At 42.8% G+C, this 27,489-nt stretch overlaps 2 protein-coding genes across 3 annotated transcripts; one reads left to right on the top strand and one right to left on the bottom strand.

The window, feature by feature from the left end:
- Positions 1-140: 140 nt before the first annotated feature.
- Positions 141-16,581, bottom strand: zgc:103681 (uncharacterized protein LOC449773 homolog). Of its 2 annotated transcripts, XM_017724523.2 has the most exons (12): positions 13,629-16,578; positions 12,136-12,254; positions 10,912-11,028; positions 10,759-10,818; positions 8,603-8,698; positions 8,412-8,501; positions 5,362-5,427; positions 3,736-3,797; positions 3,560-3,652; positions 1,185-1,249; positions 781-849; positions 141-402 (listed from the first exon to the last, which is right to left on the bottom strand). In XM_017724523.2, exons 1-12 carry the CDS (start codon positions 13,695-13,697, stop codon positions 286-288), a joined length of 1,023 nt encoding a protein of 340 aa, XP_017580012.1. In that variant the 5' UTR covers positions 13,698-16,578; the 3' UTR covers positions 141-285. The 2 variants fall into 2 exon arrangements, with proteins under 2 accessions (XP_017580012.1, XP_037402793.1); XM_037546896.1 differs by lacking the exon at positions 8,412-8,501 and having other exon boundaries at positions 13,629-16,581.
- Positions 16,582-17,083: 502 nt separating this feature from the next.
- gdpd1 (glycerophosphodiester phosphodiesterase domain containing 1) lies at positions 17,084-24,832 on the top strand. The gene is made up of 10 exons (XM_017724524.2): positions 17,084-17,528; positions 19,332-19,374; positions 19,554-19,689; positions 19,845-19,890; positions 21,516-21,637; positions 21,726-21,815; positions 21,932-22,065; positions 22,929-22,988; positions 23,159-23,210; positions 23,325-24,832. The coding sequence occupies exons 1-10, from the start codon at positions 17,393-17,395 to the stop codon at positions 23,457-23,459; spliced, it is 954 nt and encodes a 317-aa protein (XP_017580013.1). The 5' UTR covers positions 17,084-17,392; the 3' UTR covers positions 23,460-24,832.
- Positions 24,833-27,489: the final 2,657 nt, after the last annotated feature.

Genomic DNA, 27,489 nt, shown 5'->3' with positions numbered 1-27,489 from the left:
TGCTCATGGTTTCCCTGAAGGAAGGGAACAGATGAGCTGTAAGAACATTTGGACCATGCTGCTTGCTGAAGAACATTGTTGTTAACGCTATTGTTAACCTGCTTGTTGTAGATGAGTCCATTTCTACAAGCACAAACACATTTCCATCATCTCAAAGTTTACTTATGGTTCATCCTCAAAGAGCACTGGAGCGGGATTTTAACACTTTAGAACAAAATTGCTTCCATAAATAAACCGTGAGCTCCACATTAAGCATTACAGGCAGTAAATTAGCAGCTCGTTGGTTCACAGGCCCTTGCTCTTTCCCTGATTCTTGGTTTTCCGCTTGTGACGGACCACGGCAAGCGTAGTGAAAAAGTTCCCAGCGAATAAAACCAGGAAGGAAAACCCACATATGAGAACCTGGCAGAGAAGAGAAAGATTTGTTCATTAAAAATATATTTAATTTAAGAAATTGCAGTTAATAATATAATAATGATCATGCTGTAGACTGGGCTTCAATCCCCACCCTACACTACACCAATAAGAGTCCTTGGGCAAGACTCCTAACACCACCTTGGCCTACCTGTCTAAAAAATGATCAAATTGTAAGTCGCTCTGGATAAGAGCGTCAGCCAAATGGTGTAAATGATCAAAGACATTGTGCTGTTTGCACGTCAGTTCTCTGTTGGCCTATTGGCCTGATTCAGCACTGTGGATTCAGTGTATTAAACATTATATGCGGCAGAAGCTATAATATGTCAAAGTCCTGTGGTGGAAGCTGTACGGTGCAGCACTGACCTGCCACTCTTTACACTGGGGAAGCCTGGCCATTCTGAACAGGGTGACGCTGTTAAAAAGCTGCCAGAACTGAAAGAAAGACCACAGTGAGGGAACAATGGATGACGGAAAAACCAGCTTGATCAATGTAAACTCTCATTAAAGGTCCTGCATATCATCTGCTGATGATATCTGCATTGGTTTATGTATCAAAAACAGTCATAATTCATTTTAAGCAGAATTAAACAAGCTGTTGCTGTTACTGTGACTTTAAGACTGATTTATGTAAATGAGATGTGTTTTGATTGGCGGCCCCATGTTGTTTGTATTTTTTTAAAAGAATTTGCCTCCAAAACAATGTTATGAAATTCAATCATCAGGGCAAATTGCAATCTATGTGGTCGAGGTCAAGGACATGTACTCACATGACCGAAGAACAGAAATGGCAGCAGGAACGTCAGCCCTCGCCACATCCAGGACTGAAATCCCTCTGCAGAGGACAGAACTTATCACAGCCCAGGAAACTAAAGGCCTGGTTCTCTCTCAAGCTTCTATAAGGGCAATTGGCGAAATGGTGAATGGAGGAAGGAAACGGAAGCAGTGATGTTCCCCTTTCCCCTAATTTAGTCTATCAGCCGAGATATGCTTCGTTTCTCAGCTGATGGGGTACAAGCCTCCGTTACTTGTTAGCTGCATTAACCACAAGGTTCTAGTACAAAACAAGCCAAACACAGCACCAAAGATGTGTCGCGGTTGATCGTAGGCCTACAACAGTCACAGTAATACTGCAATTGTAACCACAGTATTGGACATTTGTTTACCATAAACACACACAATTCTGTAACTTATTTTTTTGTTTGCTTCATTTTTTCAGGAGAGCATAGCTAAATAGACTTTAAGCAGAAACAACTGCCTGCAACACGTTCCAGAGAAGTTGGGACAGGGGCGTGTTCACCACTGAGTTACATCACCTTTCCTTTAACACTCAATAAGCGTTTGGGAACTGAGGACACTGATTGTTGAAGCTTTGTAGGTGGAATTCTTTCCCATTCCTGCTTGATGTCCAGCTTCAGCTGCTCAGTAGTCCGGGGTCTCCGCTGTCGTATTTTGAGCTTCATAATGCGCCGCACATTTTCAATGGGAGACGGTCTGGACTGCAGGCAGGCCAGTCTAGTACCCGCACTCTTTTACTACGAAGCCACGCTGCTGTAACACGTGCAGAATGTGGCTTGGCATCGTCTTGCTGAAATAAGCAGGACGTCCCTGAAAAAGACGCTGCTTGGATGGCAGCAGATGTTGCTCCAAAACCTGTATGTACCTTTCAGCATTAATGGAGCATCACAGATGTGCAGGTTACCCCTGCCATGGGCACTAACACCCCCCCCCCCCACCATCAGAGATGCTGGCTTTTGAACTTTGCACTGAAAACAATCCGGACAGTCCTTCTCCTCTTTGGCCCGGAGGACACGACGTCCATGATTTCCAGAAACAGTGTGAAATGTGGACGCGTCAGACCACAGGACACTTTTCCACTCTGCGTCAGTCCATCTCAGATGAGCTCGGCCCAGAGAAGGCGGCGGCGTTTCTGGGTGGTGTTGATATGTGGCTTCGCTTTGCATGGCAGAGTTTTAACCTGCACTTGTAGACGGAGCGACGAGTTCACTGACAGTGGTTTTCCGAAGTGTTCCTGAGCCCAAGTGGGAATATCCGTTACAGAATGATGTGGGTTTTTAATGCAGTGCCGCCTGAGGGGTCGAAGGTCACGGGCATTCAGTGCTGGTTTTCTGCCTCGCCGCTTACCTGCAGAGATTTCTCCAGATTCTCTGAATCTTTTGATGATATTATGGACTGTAGATGATGAAATCCCTAAATTCCTTGGAGTTGCACGTTGAGAAACGTTGTTCTTAAACTGTTGGACTATTTGCTCACGCAGTTGTTCACTAAGTGGTGAACCTCACCCGTCCTTGCTTGTGAACGACTGAGCCTTTCAGTGATGCTCCCTTTATACCCAATCATGACACTCACCTGTTTCCAATTAACCTGTTCACCTGTGGAATGTTCCAAACAGGTGTTTTTTGAGCATTCCTCAACTTTCCCAGTCTTTTGTTGCCCCTGTCCCAACTTCTTTGGAACATGTTGCAGGCATCAAATTCAAAATGAGTGAATATTTGCAAAAAACAATAAAGTTTATCCATTTGAACATTAAATATCTCATCTTTGTAGTGGATTCAATTGAATAGAGGTTGAAAAAGATTTGCAGATCATCGTATTCTGTTTTTATTTATGTTTTACACAACGTCCCAACTTCACTGGAATTGGGGTTGTAGCTTAGCGGCTGAATTTCTGATGTTGATATCTTATGTTAAGTAAGCTAAACAAAGTTACATTAAGGCAAAGACATAGACATATTTTTTACATACTCAATAGTATTAAAGTATGTTGAAAATTAGTCCCACCCCCATCAGGTTTCAGATGGTAATGCACGCCAACATCACGGTGGTGAAATTCTGCCACTGCAACATTTGTTGAACTGGATCAAAACTGCGTAAATATGATTTTTACAGAACTAGTCTGGACTGAGTCAGGAACGTTAAACAGGGTTCCTTACAGGTCACAGCATTGCAGAGTTTGTCATGTTGTTCTGCCTCATAAAACAAACTTGATTCAACTCATCAGCTCGTTAAAAAGGTCTTAGTTTATCTTGGAATGTTAAAAGGGGAAAAACCTTCTTTGCAGAGCTGTGACCTGGAAGGAAGCCAGTCTGACCTCCTTACTTTGCAATATTGAAACTTCTCCTTACCCACTGTCAAGTCCAGGTTGTGTCTTTCCCCGAGGGCTTTGAGTCTGTAAAGGCATCCACTTTGATAGTAATACTGAAGGCACTGTACAAAGCCTGCAGGAACAAGAAGTAAACAGCATTTCTCAATATTTTAAGTAGTATCAAAAGATGCCGTAGTACATTTCCTTACGACTTACCTTGATACAAACAGTAGGTCAGAAACTGGCTCCTGAACATCTGGTACAGTTCGCCGTCAGGCCTGAGGAGGAACGTTAAACATCAGACAGCATGAGGAGCAATGCAGCATAAAGAAGTTCAGCCTCGCTAAAATACAGATGTAAACTGGAGAATTACTATAGCTTCCAAACCCATTATCCTGCCAACGTGCTGAGTTATGGATCACCCTGTCTATTGTGGGGTGGGGTTAGAGACTCTATCTCATCTGTTAATGCACAGTTTGTGTCAGCCATCCTCTAGTTTTCCATCAGTGGTCAGTTTCTGACCAGAGAACTGCTCTTGGATGGAATTTTTTTGGGTAGATACCAGCTCAACACACTACCATGCTAATGTCACTGTGTTATTTATAATAGTCCACCACCCACATAATATCTGGTCAACGGCGACTGGCAGAAATGAATCATGATGAATTGGGGTAGAGGCCAGCTGCCAATGTATAATTGTAGATCTAAATAACGGACCTGTACGCAGCGTTGGGTAGAAAACATTCTCCCCAGGATTTTATTCCAACTGAATTACCCAATTCTGCCTGTAGGTTTTGTGAATATAGAGAGGAATCTGTGCCACATTGGAAAGCAATCACTACAGCGCACGGCACACGTGACAGTACTTTTCCATAGGTACATGCAGGACCTCTACTACATTGTGTTCACACCACTTGACCTCTTCACTGAAAACTGTGTCTGATCAGTGTGAAGCAGGTTTCACGCCAGCTAGTGAAATGAGAAGGGTTGGTTAGTGTAGTGGGTAACACCTCTGCCTTCTAAACTGTAGACTGGGGTTCAATCCCCCACCTGGGCAAACACCCTACACTATACCAATAAGAGTCCTTGGGCAAGACTCCTAACACCGCCTTGGCCTCCCTGTGTAAAATGATGAAATTGTAAGTCGCTCTGGATAAGAGCGTCAGCCAAATGCCGTAAATGTAAATGAAAACAACACATGAACATGAAATACAATAATAGTGAAAACAGAGAAATACAGGACATTACTTTTCCGTAAATAAGTGCCACAATGAAAAAGCAAATCTTCACCTCTAGTACAGTGTTTTCAAGTCACTGGACCTCTTTTTGTGTACTTCAAATGTATTGAAATGCAAGCAGAACAGTGAATTGTGGTGTACTCATGAGATCGTGTTTAAACAGTAACGTGGAAGATTAATTCCACTGATATAATGTTGTTTTAAGCAATGCCCAGCGTAAAGCAACACAGCTGTGCCTTCAATACATTTCAAGGTGGACTGCATTCAATTCTGATATGAATTCAGCATTTTGTTTTTAAAACGCAAATCCGACTGGATTGGATGATGGATGAAGAGGTCAAGCAACACCAAAACCGTGTAACAGAGGTTATGTTGTTCATTTTGGCACATATTCCGCATGTCACTGTCAAAAAGTGATGTCACGGCTTTCTGTCCTGCCCTGCTGCTTTTCAATATGGCAGGAATTCCTCCCCATAGGTGAAGTTTATAAAGTGAATGGAAGTACAATGTAGGTGTTTCTATCAAAGTGGCTGTTAGGTGTAGGACACAGCTTTGTGTCTGAAGCATAGGAACATGGTGATCTGTTAAATGAATTATTGCTTACCAAGTGAGCATGACCCCTGATAGGAAGGTGGAGATGTAGTGATGGAATACCCACCAGCCTTTAATCCTGAAATAGACAAGTAGAAAGCAGGGGCATCAAGTTGTATACAACACCCAGCTATTGCTCCTTTGATCATGTAAAGTTCCTAACTGTTATTCAACAATTCATAATAGCTGCTATATTTTTTATATTTTTATATATATATTGGCTGTCCGAACAGCCGAGTCTCTCGCTGTCTTCAAACGCAGACTGAAGACCGTCTCTTCACACAGCACTTAAATGAGCATTGAATTAAGTACTGATTGTAATATATTGTACTGCACTGTGTATTGTAGTGTAGTTCATTGTATTGTATTGTATTGTATTGCACTGTTCTGTGTTCAGCTCTGCTCCTTCTCTCTCTGTATCTACAGTGACTGTGTTTCTCTCAGTATCTGAGCTCAGGACCGTCTCTCTCTCTAACCTACTGGTCACTAGCAGAGATTCTTTCTCTAGTAGACAAAGCTCTTGTTGTAAGTCGCTCTGGATAAGAGCGTCTGCTAAATGCTGTAAATGTAAATGTGTACTATAGCTTTAAAAGGGCATTTCAGCCTGAAACTATGTTATTTGTCGTGTTATGTAACATTCTGTAGCACAGCACCACCGCAACCCTCAGCCTCATAGCTTTGAAAGAATTTGTGATTTTCGATCCCTTTTGTGTTTTCATCCATTTCTCAGCACGACACCCAGCATGCACTGCACAAAAACACACTTTTGGGAATCCCACCACAGCAATAAAGAAGCCCTGACTGATAGCATAACCAGTGACGGAAGGGCTAATAAATACAGACGTGATTTTTTCCCTTAGCAGTACCTTTAGCTTGTCTGGCTTCCTTCTGCATTAACCATCCAACAAAAAAAGCATCTGTCCCCAAAGCGCTCATAGGTTTTTAAAAGTTCCTCCCACCCATATGATGAATATAACATTGGAAGGGAGCCTTTAAAAGTGGAAAAGCCTCTGACAATTGGGGAGCTCCTCTGATTTCCGATGTGTTGTCAGTCTATATCAATATATCATCCTTAATGGCAATAATATGAATTTCCCCGCTGTGGGACCAATAAAGGATTATCTTATCTTATCATAATATTACAAAACTGTGCACATGGCAATCCAGTGCAAAAGCGGTTGTTTGTGTTTTACATGCATATTGGTGACCAATTGTTGCAACCACTCCATATTTCATTTAAACACATATTACACTGTGCTTTTGTTTTGAACTACTAATCACCCATAAAATGAAAACTATAAAACACAGCTAGAGCAGAGGCATCACGCAAACACACTGCAGTAGTGTTTAAATATGTTAATTTAGGAAAATAATTACACTACAGAACCACATTATTCTACTGTCTTAAATAAAACTAAGACATTTTGTTTCTTTCACATTTTTTTAGTCGTCGTAACACTATGAAGTTTGGTCAGTAGGGGGAGCAGTACACTTATAGCCATTGGCTCATGAGCTGCTGAATGCTTTTGCTTTATTGTCTCCCTGCTAAGACGTCTACATGAATTAGGGTGTGCTTCATGTAAATTGTATGTAAATGAGTAGGTAGGTCGGTACTTGTTTTCACGCACGGAAGCTGGTTTTTTTAATTTGTGCTGAAATCTCTGCTTGTTTCCACGTCGTATGGATGTTTCATGAATAAGACGCAGAACGGAATTTACATCAATCAAAGCAATTAGGGGTATTAAATGCTTCAGACATCTGGTTCCTATCACTGCTTTTGTAAACGATTATGATTATGGTTTCACTAGAATGGACATCCCTCTTTAAAGCATAATAACACACCTAGGCTTAACGTCTTCTCGGCCCTTAACCTAAGACTTACTTTCCATGAACTACACAACATGAAAGATGCACACAACATAGAAGATAACTGTGCAAAACAACTGAGTTATTATTAAGTAAAACAAGTGTAGAACCATGGACAGTAAGTTACCTGCAAAGTGTCAGCTGCACTCGACCACCAACACTATGTGGAGTTTTAAAAGTTTCCTTAAAATTACAAACTTGATTATTAAACAAATTATAATCGCACGGACAAAGCTGATTAATAAAAGCATACTAATCCTCTCACTAAGGACGCCCTTGGTTCGTGTAGGTTAGGGAGTTTTATCACTGGAGAGTCCCTGAAACTTTACAAGCACTGAAAACAAGGATGAGCTGACCTCCAAAGAGGTTACGCCAACAAGAACCTGCAGAAACCAGGTTTTTGGAGGCCGTTAATAAAGCAAGAGTTAAAGGGCCTTGAGAGGATGGAACGGGTTTGGTACAGCCAAAAACGAAAAAAAAAAACAATGTGTAAGGGGGAGCGAGGAGGCGGACGCATACGCTGAGATAAGCGAGATTTATTAGGTGCAAATCCAGGGTCGCGGTCAAAACAGTCCAGGTTCATGTAGCCGATACGGACAGATCGGGGGACAGACATGACAAAAACCAGAATGAACACATCAAACAAAGACCAATACATTCATACAAAGACTGGCAAACACAGGGCTTAAATACACGGGACAATGAGGGACAGGTGAATACAATCAGGGGCGGAGTAACCAAACAGGGGGCAGGACTTAAACCAAAACAAAGGAGCACATGGACAGGACTGGGAGGGGCCAACCGTGACACAATGTCATGTATGACTGGAAATAAGGGCGTCCAAGAGAAGTGCAGAGTCAGGATATGATGGGGACTAAGATGATTTGTGACAAGATTATTTAATTGCCCCCAAACAGGCTATCAGAAAGGGTGTTTTGTGAGGATCTTTGCATGTGTGGTTGTCCATCTTGCCACCTGAAGCTCAATAAAAGAAGAGGGCCTTTTCCTTCCTTCCACAAGAACTCAGCAGGTTTCTCTTAATTTTGGTTGGATACTCTTTTGTTTCTATTTTTTTGTAAGTGATTAAGCAACAGTTAGAACAAAACCACAGCGCAGAATAGTTTAGAATTGAAACCTCATATGTCGGGGGGCTTTGGGCAAAGAGAAAATAGCTCTTGGTCCCAACAACTAACTGACCTGGAGCCGTTACTGATGAGAACGCTCTCACGGATTGTTAAGGTGCAGTAGTACCAGACCAGAAGGAAGTTCACGAGTGCGTCCACAAACCTGCACGAATCAAACCAAAAACAGAGGGACGGTTCTGATGTCAGCTGTGTTTAAACCACATAAGGTTTGTTCAAGAACCTTGTAAGGGCTCTCTGGCTTACCTGTAGGTGACTAAAAACTGACAAATGAAGGTCAGCAGGAGCAGAATCACAGTCACACCCAGCTTGAATTTCTCATATTCATCTTTGTAGGCAGCCCTGTAGTGAAATGACAACGGAAGACAGATGAGAGTTAATCATGCACGTCTATGAATTAAATGTTTATGAGTTTTTCTCTTCTGAGTTCATTACACAAATCCACAGGAGGCTAGATTTGAATGTCATAGATCTGCAATTGGACACGTGTAGCCCAGTTGAGAAGGAATCCACTGCCACCTTGTGGGAAGACGTGTGTAATTCTCTTATTGCACAGTCTCTGTTTTTCTTCTCCGAGACATCTTGTTCAGTTCACGCAGGACTATCTTTAGCTAGTGATATGACTCATTGCACTCGTTGCAGTGATAACACAAACGTGCAGGTTGTGTGGACTACAGGACTGGAGCTGTGAAAAAGCTGGCAATATTTGTCAGTCCTCATTCTGAAGTACGCTATTCTGTAAAGTTTAGTGGCTTCCTTGACACATCGTGCTCATAACTGAGCCATTTGTGAGATGATTTATGTTTTATTACAGTAACAAAAAGCTTGAAACCGTGCAGTGTAGACAAAAAAAATCCTCTGAGTTATCACATTCATAAACGCATTCACCATCCACTGAAATATCCAGCAGTAAAGAAATTCATCACAGATTGGGACTTGGCAGAAAAAGGACAACAGTTTGCCTCGACAAACAGAGATTGGAATTGTCCAGGCAATGGTCTTCTCTGGGGTTCTTTATGGATGTGAAAGCTGGACAATAGAAGGACAGGACAGGAAAACTACTGATGCCTTTGGCGTTTGATGCTGGTGAAGACTTGGGTGGCAAAGAAAACAAACAAATGAATCCTCGACCAAATTGAAGCCTGACCTCTGACTCAAAGCCCAGATAACCAAACTGAAGCGCTCTTATTTTGGATGTATCATGAGAAAAAACAGTCCACTGGAAAACACTATTGTTATAACGAGGAGCGAGGAGGCAGATGCACGTGCTGAGATAAGCGAGATGTATTAAGGGCAAATCCAGGGTCATAGTTATAACAGTCCAGGTTCAGAGATGCAACACGGATTGATTGGGGGACAGACGCCACGACTACGCCACGACTACGCCACGACTACGCCACGACTACGCCACGACTACGCCACGACTACGCCACGACTACGCCACGACTACGCCACGACTACGCCACGACTACGCCACGACTACGCCACGACTAAAATACATCAAACAAAGACCAGCGAAGACAAGGGGCAAACACAGGGCTTAAATACACATGGAAAACGAGGGACAGAGGGAAAACAGGTGGAGACAATCAGGGGCGGAGTCATGAAACGAGGGGGCTGAACCAAAACAAACGCACATGGGCTAAACCAAAACAGGAACACATGGACAGGACTGGGAGGGGCCAATCGTGACAATTATGCTTGCAACAGTTGAAGGTGTGAGATGGATGGACACAATCAAAGGGATTATGTCATTCAGACACCTAAATACCCAAACAAAACACAAAGCATTCTGGGAAAACATTATTCATATGTCCACCAAGGGTCAAAATCGATTGGAAAGCACTAAATGATAATAACCTTGTGTTTCCACTCACTGGCCACTTTATGAGCTCTGCCTACCTTCTAGGCCCACTATGGGCCTTGTGCCCTGACCTGCTTGGTGATGTTAACAGCGTGTGAATGTAAAGGAGACGAGGCCTTGAAGGTGTAAGGTTTAAAAGTGTGTGCTTGGGACAGACTAGTGTATTGTTAAGGCTGGACATGTACTGTACCTAGCATGGTTCTGTTATCGGTAATATACGCTTATTTAAATTAAATCATTAACTTATATACAGTTGCTGAATGTAAATTACAAGCATAATGCAGGTCGATAAAAAGGTAAATTAATAAAGGATGCATTTTATTTCACATCTGATGATTTCTTCTCTGAAATGTTGAAACCCTGTCACTCTGCCTGGTCCTAAACATATACCTCTCTATATATACGGTCCTGGCATGTATCTCAAGGAATTTTGCATGAGAGACCACTGCTAATTTTGCATCAATGTGGTCAGTGTGAAGTGTGAGTGTGTATGGGTGGTTATCTACACACAAGAATGAACGCTCATGCCATTTCTTACTTTGACTGCTTACTTAGAAGGTTGACATTCACACTCCCAAGGACGAGACTGAGATATATCCTACAGGAGAGGGAAAAAAGACAGTGAATATTGAGAGCGCGGAGCACCCAAAACCACATATTTTCACATTATTAGCTGGAAATCCCGCATTACCCATTTTTCTTGGGAAGAAATGACTCCATCTCTGAGAAGATGTTGGGCCTCTGCTGGATGTGCCCCTTTATACGCTCCACCTTCTTCGCATTCTCTCCTGTAAGTCCTTTACTGCACCTGTAATTGGAGTTTTATTGGAGATACTATTTCATTCTGATGGTTCACTGTAGATGAAACTGTCTTTAAATTACAGAAGGATCCAGACAGCACTTCTAATTAGAGTGTTTGTATAAAGGTAGTACAAATCTCTAATTCAGTGCCGGATATGCTCAAAGGTTTGTAGAAACCCCTTTTACTTAGTGAATGTACCTAAATGAAGATGAACCCATTGCTGGCATTCAGCTGCACATAAACAGCCTGTTTAATCTCCATAGAAAAAGACTGCCAATAGAATGGGACTCTGGAGCAGCTGCACATGACCCCAAGGTTACCAAGTCCAAAGGTGTATGAAGCTAATGGAGCCCCATTGAGTACCTTTGGGATGGGCTAGAGTGGCAACCAAAACCACATAAGGTTATCACCCATCAGTTCCCGGCCACACTAACGCTTTTCTGGCTGAATGCAATCAAATCCTCATGGCAATGTTCCAATATCTAGTGTAAAGCCTTCTCAGAAAAATAGAGACTGCTACTGCAGCAAAGGGGGAACTAACACCTTATTAATACCCTTTATTTAAGAAGAAGCAGTAAATGAGCAAGTGTCTACTACATCAATGGCATTTGGCTGACGCTCTTATCCAAAGCGACTTACAATTGGATCATTTTTACACAGGTGGGCGAAGGTGGTGTTAGGAGTCTTGCCCAAGGACTCTTATTGGTATAGTGTAGGGGCTTGTCCAAGCAGAGGATTGAACCCCAGTCTACAGCATAGAAGCCAGAGGTTTTACCCACTACACCATCCTAACCACTATATAATGCAGTCCATTTTCACAATTTTGCCATTTGTATCTGTAAGAGACCATCAAAATAAAATTTGTCCGTTTGTAAATTGTGTTTTTCAGTTTCAGTTACAGACCTTTGGTGAAATAGTGCATGTGAACAACAGAACTAGTGAGAATACAGTGAGAGGGAAAGAAACTCAGCATAAAAGAGAGCCCCCCACTGAGATGCCTTGAGGCCTAAGGCTCACCGAGGCACCCACCACCAATGGAAGCATTTCAGCATGGACAGAAGCACAGACACTACACAGGCAAAAGGGAAGTTTTGAGACTTATTCATTCCTCACTTGTTTAGCGACTGAGACAAGTCCTTTAAATACTTCCTATGTCGGGCAATAGAGGCAGTGAAGCTGCTCTGCGTTTTAGAGACTTCGTCCAGCTTCTGCAGGTAAAGCCGATGACTCTCCTAAGAACCACAGAACGAGAAGTTTACACATCAAAATGTACAACGTCACTGTTTAAATGCTTATTGTGAACCTGCGTAACCATCGGCTACATGCAGTTCGTGAACTCAGGCCTGCTCCAATAACTGAATGATACCAGGTGCATTCACTGCTGTGTACATACACTGAGCTGTACACCTGTCTGGTACCTACACTCTTTGGCTATTTTATCAGAAACACCTATCTTATGAAGTACAGCACAAAAGTCAGAGGTCACCCTACAGTGAATTCATTTCCAGTGAAAAAGGCTGTTAAGTATTTAACAGAGGATTAGACAGAAGTATAAACAATGCCCCCCCCCACCCCCCCCCCCATCCCCCCCCCAATGCAGTTGGTTGCATTTTATGCTTCTCATCATCCAAGTAATCCCAAACACATTCAGTGATGTTGTTGTCTGGACTCTGGGGTGGTCAGTCCATTGTTCTGAGAACACCAGCCGTTTGTTTTGTGTTTTTTTTTCAGTAACAGCTTCTTGTCAGCTTCACAGCCTTTCAGACTCAAAATGTTGAGTTGTCTTCTCACAGCGGAAGGACGGACAGAAACACCTGCGGATTTTCTCAGACCTGAAGCAAGAGTGGAGCCTGATTTTCTCCTCTCTCTCAAGCTTTAGGTACTGATGATGATGGTTTTGATACACTACCCGGTCTTGCATGGTTGTTAGGCGTCCCATTTCCACTATAACGTTCAACAGTTATTTGCAGTTATTATATTGAGTTTTGGAAAAGGCTGTTTATTCACTTATTCTGTTCTGACCCAACCCCTCCGTTACACCACTGAACTACAGTATATTTCTAAATATCTCCTAGAACATTAATAACATTTATAAATTAAGCATGGGTGGTCTCTGAGCCTTGCACAGTACTATAGGGAGACGTTATAGGTTTACTGAAGCTCATCTGTTTCTGCAGAATTCATCAGCCCTCTTCTACACCATCCATCAATGGGAAGGGATCACCATAGGACCACAGCTTGAGCTGCTATTATCTGGGTGGTGTACTGCTCTCACAACCCAGCAGATACTGACATGGCAATGTGTGTAGCACTGCTACGAATGTATCAGGCGGTGTTGTTGCAGGGATTTTTTAAATAACTCAGTGTCTCAATGTCGAGCAATGTTGAGCATAATCTGCAAGGTAAAAATATCCACCAGCAATCCAGTGGCCAGAAACTGACTAGAGGATGATTGACACAAATTATTCTTGGAAAAAGATGTGCCAGCTCTTCTCACTGAAATATTTAAGGCATGCCAATGAGGTAGGTGTAACCAATAAAGCAGCTTTTCACATTAGTGAAATTTGTGGATTTACATTCTGTGTGAAAATAGTTTGAAATCCTACCTGAATCTGCTGAAAATCTTTGTCCAGACGCTCCCATTCTTGGAGAGCCTCTGTTAGTTGGGATGACATCTTCCTCAAAATGAACCGTAGATGGGGATGTAGAAAATGCCACGAGGGGGATTCAGAAGATGCTTTTCAATGGATTTTTAATTTGAAATGATTTCTCAGGGGCTGTTTTATTCTGAAGAAGTCCCGTCTCAAATGCAATAGATTTGTATGGACTTTGTTTATAACTTGCAGTGAAACTTTGGCTGTTGCAACTTTGCTGACCTTTGGCACATTTGCGTCTGGGATATATTACATGTTACACTGATAAGACTCACAAGTGTGACGTTAAATTATGACCTTCAAAGCAAAACACTGTGAGGCCAAAAGGCAGCGGTTTTAACCACATCTGCTAAATTCCCTCTGATCAAGCTGCGGATGTTAAGATATTGTGTTTACTTTGCATTTTCTCTGTGTGAAGCTACATGGAAGTATTCCTTAGTTGCACAATATAATAAGTGATGGTGCTATCAATTGTGTAAAAGAGCAGCTATAAAATAAGGACAAGGCTGATGAAGCAACAAGACAATTAACTCCTATAATAGCGTAGAAGCACGGTTCAAAGAATTCATTGAATGTCTAAATGCAGAAAAGAAAACAAGAAATTGGCCAATTTCACTCCAATTACATATTTATTATATTCATTATAGTCTATATGTAATATATTGTTTGTTTAATTCAATTATGGCACAAACACCTGGGCTTGTCTAGCACAGCAACCAAGATAAGCAAAATGAAAAGCTTTAGAGGCGGTTGCGCAGGCTATGGTTCAAAGCCATAAAACGAGCTCTGAACAGTTGGTACACGTTAGGGTACAAAGGGGACCACAGCTGCTTCAAGAAGCAAAGGTAATGAACATCTGAATTAGATGTACGACATGGGGTCTCTGTCACTTTTATGCACGGGTGGGCGAGATGCAAACAGGAGAAAGGACATGGCAGCTGTGATATGGACCTTGTGCCACAGGCTGAGAGTCCAGTATGAGTCCACTCAGAGTAACGTATATAAATGATACGTCCAAAAGTACGTACACACGCCTCCTAATTACAGGTGTTTCAGCCACACTCATTGCTAACAGGTGGATAAAATTAAGCACGTAGCCATGCAATCTCCATAGACAAACACTGGTGGTAGAACAGGTCATACTGAAGAGTTCCACACTTCTTCTGAAAGCACCAGACATCAGCACAAGAACTGTTCATCAGGTCCTTCATGAAATGGGTTTCAGTGGCTGAGCAGCTGCACACAAGCCTATAATCAGAATGTTTAATGCCAAGTGTCAGCTTGAGTGATGTAAAGCACACCACCACTAGAGTCTTGAGCAGCGAAAATGTGTTCTTGGGGGTGGTTGGGGGGGGGGGGGGTGTTGAAATGAATCACATTTCACTATCTGGCAGTTTGATGGATGAACCAGGAGAACCCTTCCAATCAGAATACATAGTGCCAAAGTAAAGTTGGTGGAGAAGGGATATTAGTCTGGGTTTGTTTTTCAGGGCTTAAGCCCCTTAGATACACACACACACACACACACACACACACACACACACACACACGTACACATTTTCTAAGCCGCTTCTCCCTCAGGGTTGCCGGGGGGGTTTGCTGGAGCCTATCCTAGTGGTCAGATGCCCTTAGATCCAGTGAAGGGTAATGTTAATGCTACAGCACAAAAAGACATTGTAACAGTTATATGCCTTCAACTTCGTGACAACAGTTTTGGGGAAGACCATTTCCCCTTTGTAATGGTGAAAAGGGTGGGGGGGGGTGAGTGGTAGAAGAGATAGCAAGGATTCCTGGCTTCTTTGGAGGCACACAAACAGGAATACACTCCATGCGGGGTAGAAGATGTATTTAATGGTAGGTCACCCACTTATCTCACCATCCAGATAACTCAGAAGATAGTTACAGCAGACCGTCGGCTGGGCTACAGCAGCTCACCGTCTTGCACGGAGGGGCTACAACTCCCTCACGCATGCGCAGTATTACAATACCTATAGGCAATCGTTACACCTTCCAACATGACCACAGCCCTGTGCATGTAGTGAGGTCCATAAAGACAGAGCTCGGTCAGTTTGGTGTGGAGGAACTCCAGCCCTGACCTCAACCCCACTGAACACCGTTAGGGCGAAGAGGAATAACGATTGAGAGACAGGCCTTCTTGAGCAAAAGTGCTGTCCGACCTCATAAATGATCTTTTAATTGAATAGTCAGAAACGAATGGCGACCCTTTTGCTTAGGATGTAAGTATAAAGGGACAAGAACTGTTTGAACGTTCTATTCCTTTAGTGTGTGTTGACACTAAACAAGTTCTCTAACCCCATTTACCATCATAAACCTTGCCAGCCTCTAGAACAGAAGTTTCAAACAGCTTCCCCCAGAAGAGTGGGACGTCTTGAGGAGAGAGCTGTATCCTGCCACAGGCAAGGTGGCAAGAAACAGTCATAAGCAACAATAGGCCACCAGGAATGTCTTGAGTGGCCAATGCAAACTGCTGCAGCCCTCATTACACGCAAACTTGTCAAAGCGCAGCTTGATAATGACAGCCCCGCCTCCAGTACCCACCCAAGAAGGCCAGGAGATACTAATGGCAAACTAAGCCGGAGAACCGCTGGGGATTCTTAGAACAGCTTAAGGAATCGGTGCTATGGGTTCTGGTACCTCCACCACCTGAACATATCTCAACGTGTATGATAACGCAGATAGATTTGTCTTCATGGACGTCCTCAAAGAGAAGCTATAACACTCTATTAACCAACATATGTCGTAAAGGACCCTCCGATTTCCCACGCAACGATATAATAACAGAAAATGGGCAGTCGTGGGCAGGAGGTTAGAGAACCAGCCTCGTCGCCGGTTCGATCCCCAGAGCCGGCGGCCCATGAATGAGTTGTCCTTGAGCAAGACACCTAACCCTTCCCGGGCTCTGCGGATTGGGCTGCCCACCGCTCTGGGCAAGTGTGCTCACTGCCCCCTAGTGTGTGTGTGTGTGTGTGAGGCGTTTCACTTCACGGATGGGTTAAATGCGGAGGTGAAATTTCCCTGTTGTGGGACTAATAAATCTCTCTTTCAGAGGTGTCAAATTCAGGTCCAGAAAGTAAAAGTCCTTCCCAGGATTTTGTTCCAACAGGCTGGCTTCTCTAGTTAGATCACACCACCAGCAGAGCTGTCCAGCCTGTTGGAACAAAATCCTGGGAAGGACTTTTACTTTCTGGACCCGAATTTGACACCTCTGCTCTTAATCTTAATTTTAATCTTAATCTTATAAGAAACACAGCAGCTTTAAATGGCAAACTCTGCTCTGATTGGCTGCTGCTCGCTAGAATTTTCAGCCAATCAGCGACGAGGCTGGAAGCCCCGCGCAGCCAATCAGAAAGCGTATGACACAAAACAACTCTGACTGCGTAGATGCGCTAAGATGACAGATCAGAGCGAACGGCTGCCGGCCGCGGATGGGAAGCCAGGGATCGCAGACAGCGGTTCGGCTATGACAGAGCGCGGTCTCTGACTTGCATCTACATCGATCTGTTTACCGAAGCACCGGCACTCAGTAGGCAGCTGTCTGTCTTCTTTAAGAAGCCGGCCGGTGCGCTCGCCCCGCTGTAGCAACCAGGCTAACGTTCCTGCCGTAGATGTTAGCCTGTGAAGTGTCGGCTAGCCGTTAGCTACACCGCGCCGTCACATTCCGCCTACTTTAGACCTGTGAGGCAGGAATCGCAGGCATGAGTGCCGCAGTGTACGTCTTGTCCACGGTTACGGGTTATGTCCTCACCTCGGCGTTATTACTGAAATGCCCGTCGCTGCTGCACCGGAGGAAGCGAGAGACGTTTCGTAGCGGACACATATCGCATCGCGGGGGTGAGTGAAACCAGCGCAAGCGGCTCATTCGACATTCGCTCTAGTTTTTCCGGTTAACACGCAAAAAAAACTGTCTCAATTTCTTTCCCGAAAGCTGTCTATGATATGTGGCTGTGGCGGATTAGTGACCAGCTTTCGGCCTGCGTTTAGACGTTTCTGTGAGGAATATCTTGAAGTGAATCTGCCGGCGCCTGTTACAGCTATGTAAAACACGCTAACGTTATCTTGATGGGGAGTTCCGTCCATTCTTTCAAAAAACGTCTGAATAGTTCAGCCCTGGAGGTACAAAAGAAGCATTTAGAGCGGTTTGACGTGAAATGCTTCGCTGTAGACGAACCTATAGACCTACAGGTTCTTTACAGTGGGGGTCACGATGTCTACAACACAAATATATCGCTGCTGGCGGAAGAAAACCTTCCATCTCCATTTTTGGCATTTTTCGGTTTTTGACATAATCTGAAAGTATCTGTTACTCTTTACATTGTTTGTAAATTTTATGATGGATGGCCTAAAAAAACTCGCCCAAAACGACATGGAAAAAATTCTGGTTCCATTGACTTGCATTGAAAGTGCAGTGTGTTTTTTCCTTCTCCTGTAAAGTTGCTGTTTTGGAGATGCAAGGTTTCCTTCCTACAGCAGCGATAACCATTTTATCCACTATGCAGAACCACCAGTGAACCTACACATGCCTTCTGCGTTTTCATGTGTAATAGTGATGGTAAAAAGTGGTGAATTTGAGAAAAATAAGTGGTTTTTGGGGACTGTTTTGCCTTACAACGGCCTGCGTGTGTCCCTCTGCCAAGACTGGGTTGAAATAAGTGGCTTAAAATACATTTTAAACCAAACGCCATCGCTTAAATATCATAAGCCAACCTTTCAGACTTCAGGCAGCATATATCTAACCGTTTCATGTAATATCTTTCTGTGGGGGAGATTTCGGAGGCGTTAAACCCCTAGTTCGGTTCGGTTCCTATCACCACCACTGATCAATTCTTACTCGTCACGCTTCTCTAGGAGGTAGCATCAAACCACCCTGGATGACTGTTTACATCTTGTCCATTCAGTTATGTCGAATTTTAGAAAAGTCAGTGGAGTTCCCCTTTAATGTCCCACCTAGTCTCATCCTTACTGGTAACCTGGTTCAGCACTCTAACAACTTTAAAGAGGAACTCCATCCACTTTTTTTCCAAGTTTCTGCTTAATTACATTTATAAGCTGTAAACGAAGTATTTCAGTGTGGAACGATCTGGAACGATCTGGAACGATCTGGAATGTGCTGTTGTAGAATCTGAGTCAGATTTGTTCACTGTGGTGGTGATGGGAATCCAAAGAGTTGAATGCCTTTTAAAGCTCCTTCCCAGAAAGTTATTATATGAAATGATGATGACTACGTTGCCTCGTGCCTAAGACTATGTTTTATGACAGTTTTGAGAAGCGTTTGGCCTAAAACGTATTCAAAACCCCTTCATGTTGGAAAGATGCATTCAGTTTTCTCTTCAGTGCTCCATTTCACAGCAACCACCCAGAATGACTTTCGCTCTCAAAGCCAGAAGTCAGCAGAAATTTTGAACACTGGTGGAAAATTAACCTTTAAACCTAATGCCTTGTTGGACCATGTGCTTTGGCCTGACTTTCAGCAGTAACGTATGGATTTATCAAAGGGTCATGAGGTCTTGGCCCACTTTAACTGCTGAAATAGCCGAGACAGTGTGACTGCATTGACGCTGATGGTACGGTTCTGATAAGTGTAGCTGAGTTTATTTTTATTTTAATAATAAATAACTTTTTCTTTTCCTCTTATAGGTGCAGGTGAGAACCTGGAGAACACAATGGCAGCCTTCAGGCAGTATGTTTTCCTCACCACTTGCCGCACTTTACTCATTGCATACGTATTCATTAAGTCAATTCACGTGCAGTCAACTGTTTTTCGGTGCTGCTGTGTGTTTGTAGAGCCTCCCCTCTCTGATTAGCTGAACTGTGCACTCCCCTGTCCCCTCTTTTCCATCTCCATTCCCTCCCCCACAGCGCTGTACAACTTGGCACAGATATGCTGGAGCTGGATTGTCACTTGACCAAGGACGAGCAGGTGGTGGTGCTGCATGATTCCAACCTGAAGAGGTCGACTGGTGTGAGCGCCAACATTTCAGATGTGGTCTATGCTGTGAGTGGGAGCAGAAACGGGGGCTATTTGATCCATCCCATATTCACACTGACTATGCTTCTTTCACATTTGCATTAGTATGCTGGCCAGCATTAAGCTCAACAAGCTGTAGTCCTAAAGAAAGATGTGTGTGTTTGTGTGTTGTTCCATCCTAGGATCTCCCACCTTACTTGTGTAAGCTCGGGGTGACTTTCAAGCGAGGTGAGTGGTCCAGTATTGAGCTGTGGTTCTAATCCTCCTGAGCTCACAGCTGAGTGAAATATGTAACAGTCCACATACTGTTCCAGACCCGGGTGTCCGTGTGAGTTGCCGAAATGTGTGCACGGCCAGATAAGCTGCACAGGGTGCATTTTAAGCTGTTAATACTGGAGACCATCATGATTTAGTGGCCTGAGGGAAAACGTATTGTTAAGCCAGAAACATTTCCAGGATGTGCATTGAAATATTTTGCCATGCAAATATCTACATTTTAAATAGCAATCCACTCTGGTATTGTTGGGTGGGTGTGTCAAATTGCAGGTTGGCTGAAGTTGAATGAATTCCTCATGGCCTGCAAAAAAATGAAGAATAACAATAAAAAAAAGGGGGGGGGGGGAATCAAGAGGGATGGTGGGTTCCATTAAGATTAATCCAGAAGTGGGCATACAGTAAGAAGTACAATCATAACCAAGACCTTGGCCTAAGTATCGTTTAGACATTGCAATAGGGGAAATCACTGCAGTAGTAGACACCAGCCTGCTTGTCAACCAGAACACATACAACTCTAGTTCACAATAAAAATAATTTAAAAAGTCTTGCTTTGCCCACAGGAGCAAAAATGACCAATCACTGCCAATTACTGTCTTCGATATAATTGAGCTGGTTGACATCCCTCATTCTGATTTGGGCAACTGGAGTTACTTTGTTTATCAAGTCCTCTGCTTCTTAAAACAAGCCACATTCGTATGCTTTCCATCGTTAAATCCACATAATGATCCCCCCCCCAAACTTATTTCCATATCCTGACAGTATCACTGTTAATGCAGGGCTTGATAAGCTCGTAAACAACCCATGAGAATTGCCTGATTTAACACTGTAAACTGTGTCAAAAATCTAATTTTGAAATCATTTTGGGTGGGCCGGGGTGGTCTAGACCTACTGGGCCGAATAACAGCGCCAGCACTAATTAGAAATTATTAGAAAATATGTGGCTGCTTTTGGAACAAAACCTCATATCTCCAAAACGGTAACTTTACAGGAGAAGGGGAAAAAAACGCTTTACTTTTAATGTAGATCAAAGGAACCAGAATTTTTTTCCAAGTAGTTTTGGGCCATTTCTTTTGGTCAGTTTATCCCCAAATTTACACACTTATGTCTGAGCACATTTTGTAACATCAGCAACGTCGAGCTTGACTTCCTGCGTGTGTGATGTTAACACGTATAGATGTATAATGTGGTCCGGGAAACTCCCGTGAAGTCAGACCTGATGCCTCTGACTTTTAAAATATTATTCCAGGCTTTACAACTCGCAGCATTGCACATATAACATATTTCAGTGTCTCCTGATTCAGGTACCTTGCTTCTTCCTGTTTTAGTCTTACATAATGCAGCTTTAAACTACACATCCCTTGTTCGAGTCCCTGATTAAGTAAATGAGTGCTAAGATGAGCTCAGATAACCACATATTTATATGATGACACCCGTCTCTAAATGTATTGCCTTGCCTTGTTAAGCTGCTCATTATCCTTTTTCGCTTGTCCAAAATATCCTCCGCTCTGGTTCACAGAGCGAGTTATTGCAGGACATTCTGAGGTTAAGTGTGTAAAAGTCTCGTCTTCTTTCTGTAGAGTGCTTTGTTGAAGGTGGCAACGACAAGCACATCCCCCTGCTGAGAGAGGTCTTCGAGGCGTTCCCAAACGTGCCCATTAACATTGACATCAAAGTCAATGACGACACGCTCATTAAGAAGGTCCGAACCCAATCGCCACTCATTGTATTGATTGGCTGGTGTAATGGGAAGCTCATCTGGGCTTTATATGGTTTTATGTTCCCTGAAGGTCTCGGAGCTGGTCGTAAAATATGACCGGGAGCATCTGACTGTATGGGGTAATTCCAGCAACCAGATCGTTCAGAAATGTTACAAAGAGGTGAGCGTGATGTCTGTGTGATAGTTTCCGTTGTTTTATGTTAAATTCCCTTTCATTACACACTTGATCTATTTTAGAGTGGTAAGTCTTGACCGTGGTTGTTGTTTCTCTGCTAGAACCCCCAGATCCCAGTGCTGTTCAGCTTGCCCAGAGTGCTGCTGTTGGTGGGGCTTTTCTACACAGGCCTTTTGCCCTTTGTGCCCCTCAAAGAACAGTTCTTAGAGATCCCTATGCCTTCCATTACTACCAAGTAAGGAACATATCAAAGAGACGCCTTTTTATATATCATACATATACACTGATCAACCATAACATCCTGACCACCTCCTCGTTTCTGCGCTCATCGTCCACTTTATCAGCTCCACTTACTGTATAGCTGGACTCTGTAGTTCTACAGTTACAGACTGTAGTCCATCTGTTTCTCTGATACTCTGTTACCCTGTTCTTCAGTGGTCAGGATCCCCACAGAAACCACAGAGCAGGTGCTATTTTGGGGGTGGATCATTCTCAGCACTGCAGTGGTGGTGGTGTTTTAGTGTGTGTTGTGCTGGTACGAGTGGATCAGACACAGCAGTGCTGCTGGAGTTTTTAAAGACCGCAGTGTCACAGCTGGACTGAGAATAGTCCACCCACCAAAAACATTAGCCAATAGCATCCTGTGGGCAGCAACTTGTGACCACTGATGAAGGTCTAGAGGATGACCAGCACAGACTAAGCGATCATCTCTGACTTTACATCTACTAGTTGGACCAACGAGGTGGTTGTCTCTGATGGAGTGGGCACAGTTTTAAAAGAAGTGTAATAAAAATATTATTAAATATTTTAAATAATTCGGTGTGTGCTTGCATTTCATATGTCACAATAATTTGATGGGATTAGATTATTTTGGTATTATGCAAATCAGTATATTTAAATGTCCCTTTTTAAATAGACTGAATACAAAATGATGACTGGAGCAAAGTATGTGTAGCAGAAACAGCTCTGCATTAACGCGTCTTCAGTCCGTTGGTTTATTCCAATCTCAGGTTTAAGTGCAGCACAGTGACCGTCACGTAGGACTTTGAAGTAAATAAACTCTACTGGATTCCTGTTAACGACTCCGTTTCCCTTTAGACTCCGAGACCCCAGGCGGATGACACGGGGCGAGCGGTTCATAACTTGGTTGGCAGACACGTAAGTCCAAAATATTTGCAATTGGTATTAAAACCAAAATAATGACCATTCTTTCATGGTACAGTAGGTTATTGGCTCACAGGTCACTTTAGCTGCTCGCCCTGTCTGTCTGTACTGTATTAGTTGTGTGCAGAAAGTAATTATGCATGTCCTTTGGTTTTTCTTCACAGCCTCCTCATGAGAAAAGCTCTTTTTGACCATCTAACAGCTAGGGGAATACAGGTGGGCACCGTACTCACTCACTGCTCAATTAGATGTGTGCATCGTATGTTTATGTCGAAAATAAAAAAAAAACTGAAATGTCGAGAGAAATAGAATCTGTGTTTTTGACTGCAGGTGTATGTGTGGGTGCTGAATGATGAGGAGGACTTTAAACGTGCCTTTGACCTCGGAGCCACAGGTGTGATGACGGACTATCCCACCAAGCTGAAAGAGTTCATGGAGAAGAACGGCCTCCTTAAATCCAAGTGACCTGCCGCTGGAAAGATTGGCCCTGTCTTTGTCCACTGCCCTTTTCCCCACCGTTGTGCTTGGTCTAGTTGGAGTATCCTGCTCTGTGGTTTTTACACATCCGCATTCACTTGTGTGAGGTAACAGAAGAGACAGCTACGAGCGTGATGACCACTTTTTAATATGATTACCCGTCAGAAACCCACAGTAGCTGTCTCTAATCATCCAATAGTGCAATAATAATCAATGTTCAGCGGAAATGTATGGTGGGAATACAGTTGGTGTGTTGTCTATTTCAGATCCTCTTCTATTGAAGCGTTGATGTGCCCCTTTGAGATACAATAAGTAGATTTTTTTTTTATTGAAGCTTTAAGAGAAAAAGCATATTGCATCGTTCAGATGTTACATTGTGACAACACTACACCTTTTCTTCCTAGACATACTGACAGTGCTGAAGGTTTTAATGTGATGAGTAGCCATGGAACCAGCAGTGGGCCTCTTGTGTTATGCATGTCCATAACCATGGACACAGTGCGAAACTTGGGAGCTACAAACGACTAAATAGTGTGTCTCAAGTTTACAAGCGAAAGCTTTTATCTGTGAGCATTTGTACCATACATCAGTACCAAAAGTACATCGTTTTGTTACTGTAGAATTATCTCAAACAACATAGTGTATTTATCAATTCTGCTGTATCTCAATCGCTTTTAAAATTATTTATTTGCCTGAATAAAATGAGTTGCAGCATTCTCACAGGCAATAACATCTACGTATAGATTGAAAAAGAAGGCTGGAGCCCCTCCTATGGAGTGGAGAGGTAAAGGGCATTACTGTTTACTTACGTGTTGTACTTTGATCTGCAATGTTCTTTTACGACAGAATGCCTTAATGTACACTTCCTGGCCACTTTATTAGAAACACTAATCTTGTAGGGCCTCCTTGCTGGTGTGCGGGTAGAAGCTGAAGCCCATCCTCTAGCCCGTCAGGTTCTGTCCGCAGAGCCCCTCGCCACCAGTGTGAGTGTCACTGTTGTGTTGAATGCTCCACCATCCTAATAATATCTGCTCAGCAGCAGTGCTGTGGTCTCCGTGATGAAACGGTGATGAATGAGGTAGTGGGTGGCCAACATATTGTGCATGACAACAGATGGGCTGCAGTCTGTACACCTACAGTACTGTGCAAAAGTCACAGACCTCCTTTCGTTTATTTCATTTGAACAGAAGCGAAGCCCAGTGTTTGAATATAGCATCATTTTTCAGTCTGCAGGGACGTTCAGTCTTTGAAGTTGGCTGCATTTTCTGCTTCTCATGCTTCAACGCATTCAGTGATGTTGAGGTCTGGGCTCTGGGGTGGACAGTCCATTATTCTGAGAACACCAAATTTTCCTTCTTAATAGCTGCACATCCTTTCAGACTTCTTCTCACAGTGGAAGGATGGACAGAAACACCTGTGGATTTTTTTTTAGATCTGAAGATCTTTTTTTTTTTTTTTTTCCTGATATTTCTGATGAAGATGAAAGCTTTAAGTACTGGTTATCTGATGGTAACCGTTTTGGTGGTCTTCCAGGTCTTGTTGTAAGGATTCCCTCACAGTCAGACGCTTGCAGATGATTGTAATCGAAAGGGCTTTTACTGATATAAACAGATCCAAAAATCAGAGAAAGCAGTAAACACATCCAAAGAGCAGGGCAGAAAGAGCATAAACCGAAAATGACAAGCAACAGGTCAAACACGGAAGACATCACACCAGAAAAACCGCTCAGTAAATCAACACAGAGGGAATCAATACTTCACAACGTCTCTAAGCTATAGCCCGGGCTACATACTACTTCAGGTGTATCACACAGGTGATGCTCATCAATATTCCGGAGACCTGGAGCGCTGAAAAGGGCGTCGTGTCTTCTGTGACGTCACATGATCTCCCAGAGGATTCTGGAAGGCTGCTTGTTGGGCGTCCCATTTTCTCTATATCTCTAAAATTAAAAAAAAATGTTTCCACTTTTTCCTTTTTTCCCTTTTTTTCGCAAGTGAATAATCTAATCTTGAATAACTTGATGTCCATTTTGACTGGACATAAAACGAATGAAGGCTTGTCTCAGACATTTGCACAGGACTGTATATAGAGTGGATAATTAAAGGTGGTGGTCATAAATTGGCTAGTATGTGGAAGTACATGCTCGGTGTTTCTAATGCAATGGCGGGTGAGTGTATGTAAGACTGAAAGCACATAATGAAAAAGATAAGCTGTGTTAACAGTGACTGTGTAAGAGTTACCTCGCTTTATTGGTTCGATTACGTCCCTAGAAACCGCTCTCTTGCCTCAACGAGCGAGTATGAAGCCAGCATCACCACTAAGCAAGAAAAGCCATGCGGGATTTATAGTTGCAGCTGAACATGTTCCTACTTGGTGTAAAGCACATGCCAGCTGTTCAGAGAGCTGATGGTAATGTTGAGTCTTTGAATGTAGTTTGCTAAGCAGTTAAGGGAAAGAAGATTCAAGCTACGTCACCAAGCAGATTCGTATAGCCCATCCTAAAACTCCCGAGCTTCCGTTTTGTTTCATTCAGTCTAAGCAGCTTTTTGTTTAGATGAAGTCGGTAAATTAAAAGTAAAAACAGCCGTGGTGACTGATTCAGTGAACCAGTAGAATCAATTTTACTCCGTGCTCACTGGCAAAGACCGTGTGTCCAAGCAATTCCTATACATTGCAAAAAATGACCTTGGCGAACGCAAACCTTTTAAATTTAGTTGACCTGTGTAATATGGCTTGTAATAAGAAGTTGTAATAACAACATAAGATCATTTAACTCCTTTCTAGACGTTTTGTTTTACTTTTTACGTTTTACTCCTTTTAGATATTGTTTCCAAATAACTTTTTAAAAGTTTAAGCCTTTGTCTTATTCTGTTGGCAAGTCATTTGCATTTTTTTCTCGAAACAAGCAAAGATATCTGCCAATGTAATATCTCTAGATAAAGTTGTTTACAATGAATAAAAAAAGTCTAGATATGATTTAAATCATCTTCCTCCTAATGAGAGACGTTATTACATATAACACACAGAATTAAGGTGTTTTCGCCTTCCAAGGTGCTTTTTTTTTTTGCGGAGTAATTAAAAATGAAGATAAAAGTAAAGAAAAATAAGACCAAAAAGTCAGATGTTGCAGAAAGTCTGCAAGGATAAGCTGGCACATAACCCAGTTAAGAAGCTGTGGCCTCATGTGTCTTTGCTTCTCACCACAAACAGATCATCCACATCGTAATCAAAGCGTGACGCTTCTGAATGAACACGGCTGGTCGCCGCTCGCTTTGCTGAGGTCTGGAGGTTTATGACCGGTACAGGTGCCCCTTGTCCATGTTACTGCATAAGGTTGCTGAGTCAGTTTTCTGCCTCATCTGTTTCCCCGTACATATTAAAAGATGTTTTGTGTCTTGGGGGTATAGTGGGTAGAATCCCTGAACCCCAGCTGACATATAAACCTTAGTCCAGTCATAAACTTTGTGTTTATGAATGTGACGAGCGACCTTGTGGCTTTGGCGATTGTGACGAGAACTGTAGTGATTCTGAATTAATTACGAGCTCTTAATTATTTCTGAACATGAAAACACTCTCCCTGCAGCTTTGTGTGTGTGGTAGTGATGGGAATTCAAACTGGAGGAATATCAAGCACAAGCATCCTGAACATCTTTCACGAAGGAAGTCCGTTTTAAAACGTGTGACACTTTTTTTTAGTTAGTTTTTTTGTGAACTGCTGTTTTTGTGCATCTTCTGTAACTCTGTATGTACTGTGGTCATTTGATCGTGACTCTAGTTCTTTTTCCACATTTACTGTTTTGTTGTTTGAGTTTCTTGAGCACATTTGCACAAACGTCTGAATGCGTCTGAACACTGTTCATTTCATTCCAAGCTCCATTGATTTGAACGCTGCGGTTATTTTGTACATAATGTGTCATCGAGAATATTTTGAATAAAGACTCATTTTGTCTCGGTTGGCTGTAACGTTGATATTTTGTCATGAAATGTCTTTAACACTGTGAAGGTGGTGAGAGTGAGG

The sequence above is a fragment of the Pygocentrus nattereri genome, chromosome 17 (assembly GCF_015220715.1).
Source record: "Pygocentrus nattereri isolate fPygNat1 chromosome 17, fPygNat1.pri, whole genome shotgun sequence".
In the NCBI taxonomy this organism is placed as follows: Eukaryota; Metazoa; Chordata; class Actinopteri; order Characiformes; family Serrasalmidae; genus Pygocentrus; species Pygocentrus nattereri.
This window is presented reverse-complemented; position numbering and strand designations above follow the sequence as displayed.

Bases quoted from the DNA above. Each gene is read 5' to 3' on its own strand.
- zgc:103681 (XM_017724523.2), bottom strand. From the start codon at position 13,697: ATGTCATCCCAACTAACAGAGGCTCTCCAAGAATGGGAGCGTCTGGAC. The intron at 12,255-13,628 runs GTAGGATTTCAA...TGTGGTTCTTAG, and splicing joins AAGATTTTCAGCAGATTCAG to GAGAGTCATCGGCTTTACCT. The intron at 11,029-12,135 runs GTGAGGAATGAA...CTCCAATTACAG, and splicing joins TTGTCTCAGTCGCTAAACAA to GTGCAGTAAAGGACTTACAG.
- gdpd1 (XM_017724524.2), top strand. From the start codon at position 17,393: ATGAGTGCCGCAGTGTACGTCTTGTCCACGGTTACGGGTTATGTCCTC. The intron at 19,690-19,844 runs GTGAGTGGGAGC...GTTCCATCCTAG, and splicing joins TTTCAGATGTGGTCTATGCT to GATCTCCCACCTTACTTGTG. The intron at 22,989-23,158 runs GTAAGTCCAAAA...TTTTCTTCACAG, and splicing joins ATAACTTGGTTGGCAGACAC to CCTCCTCATGAGAAAAGCTC.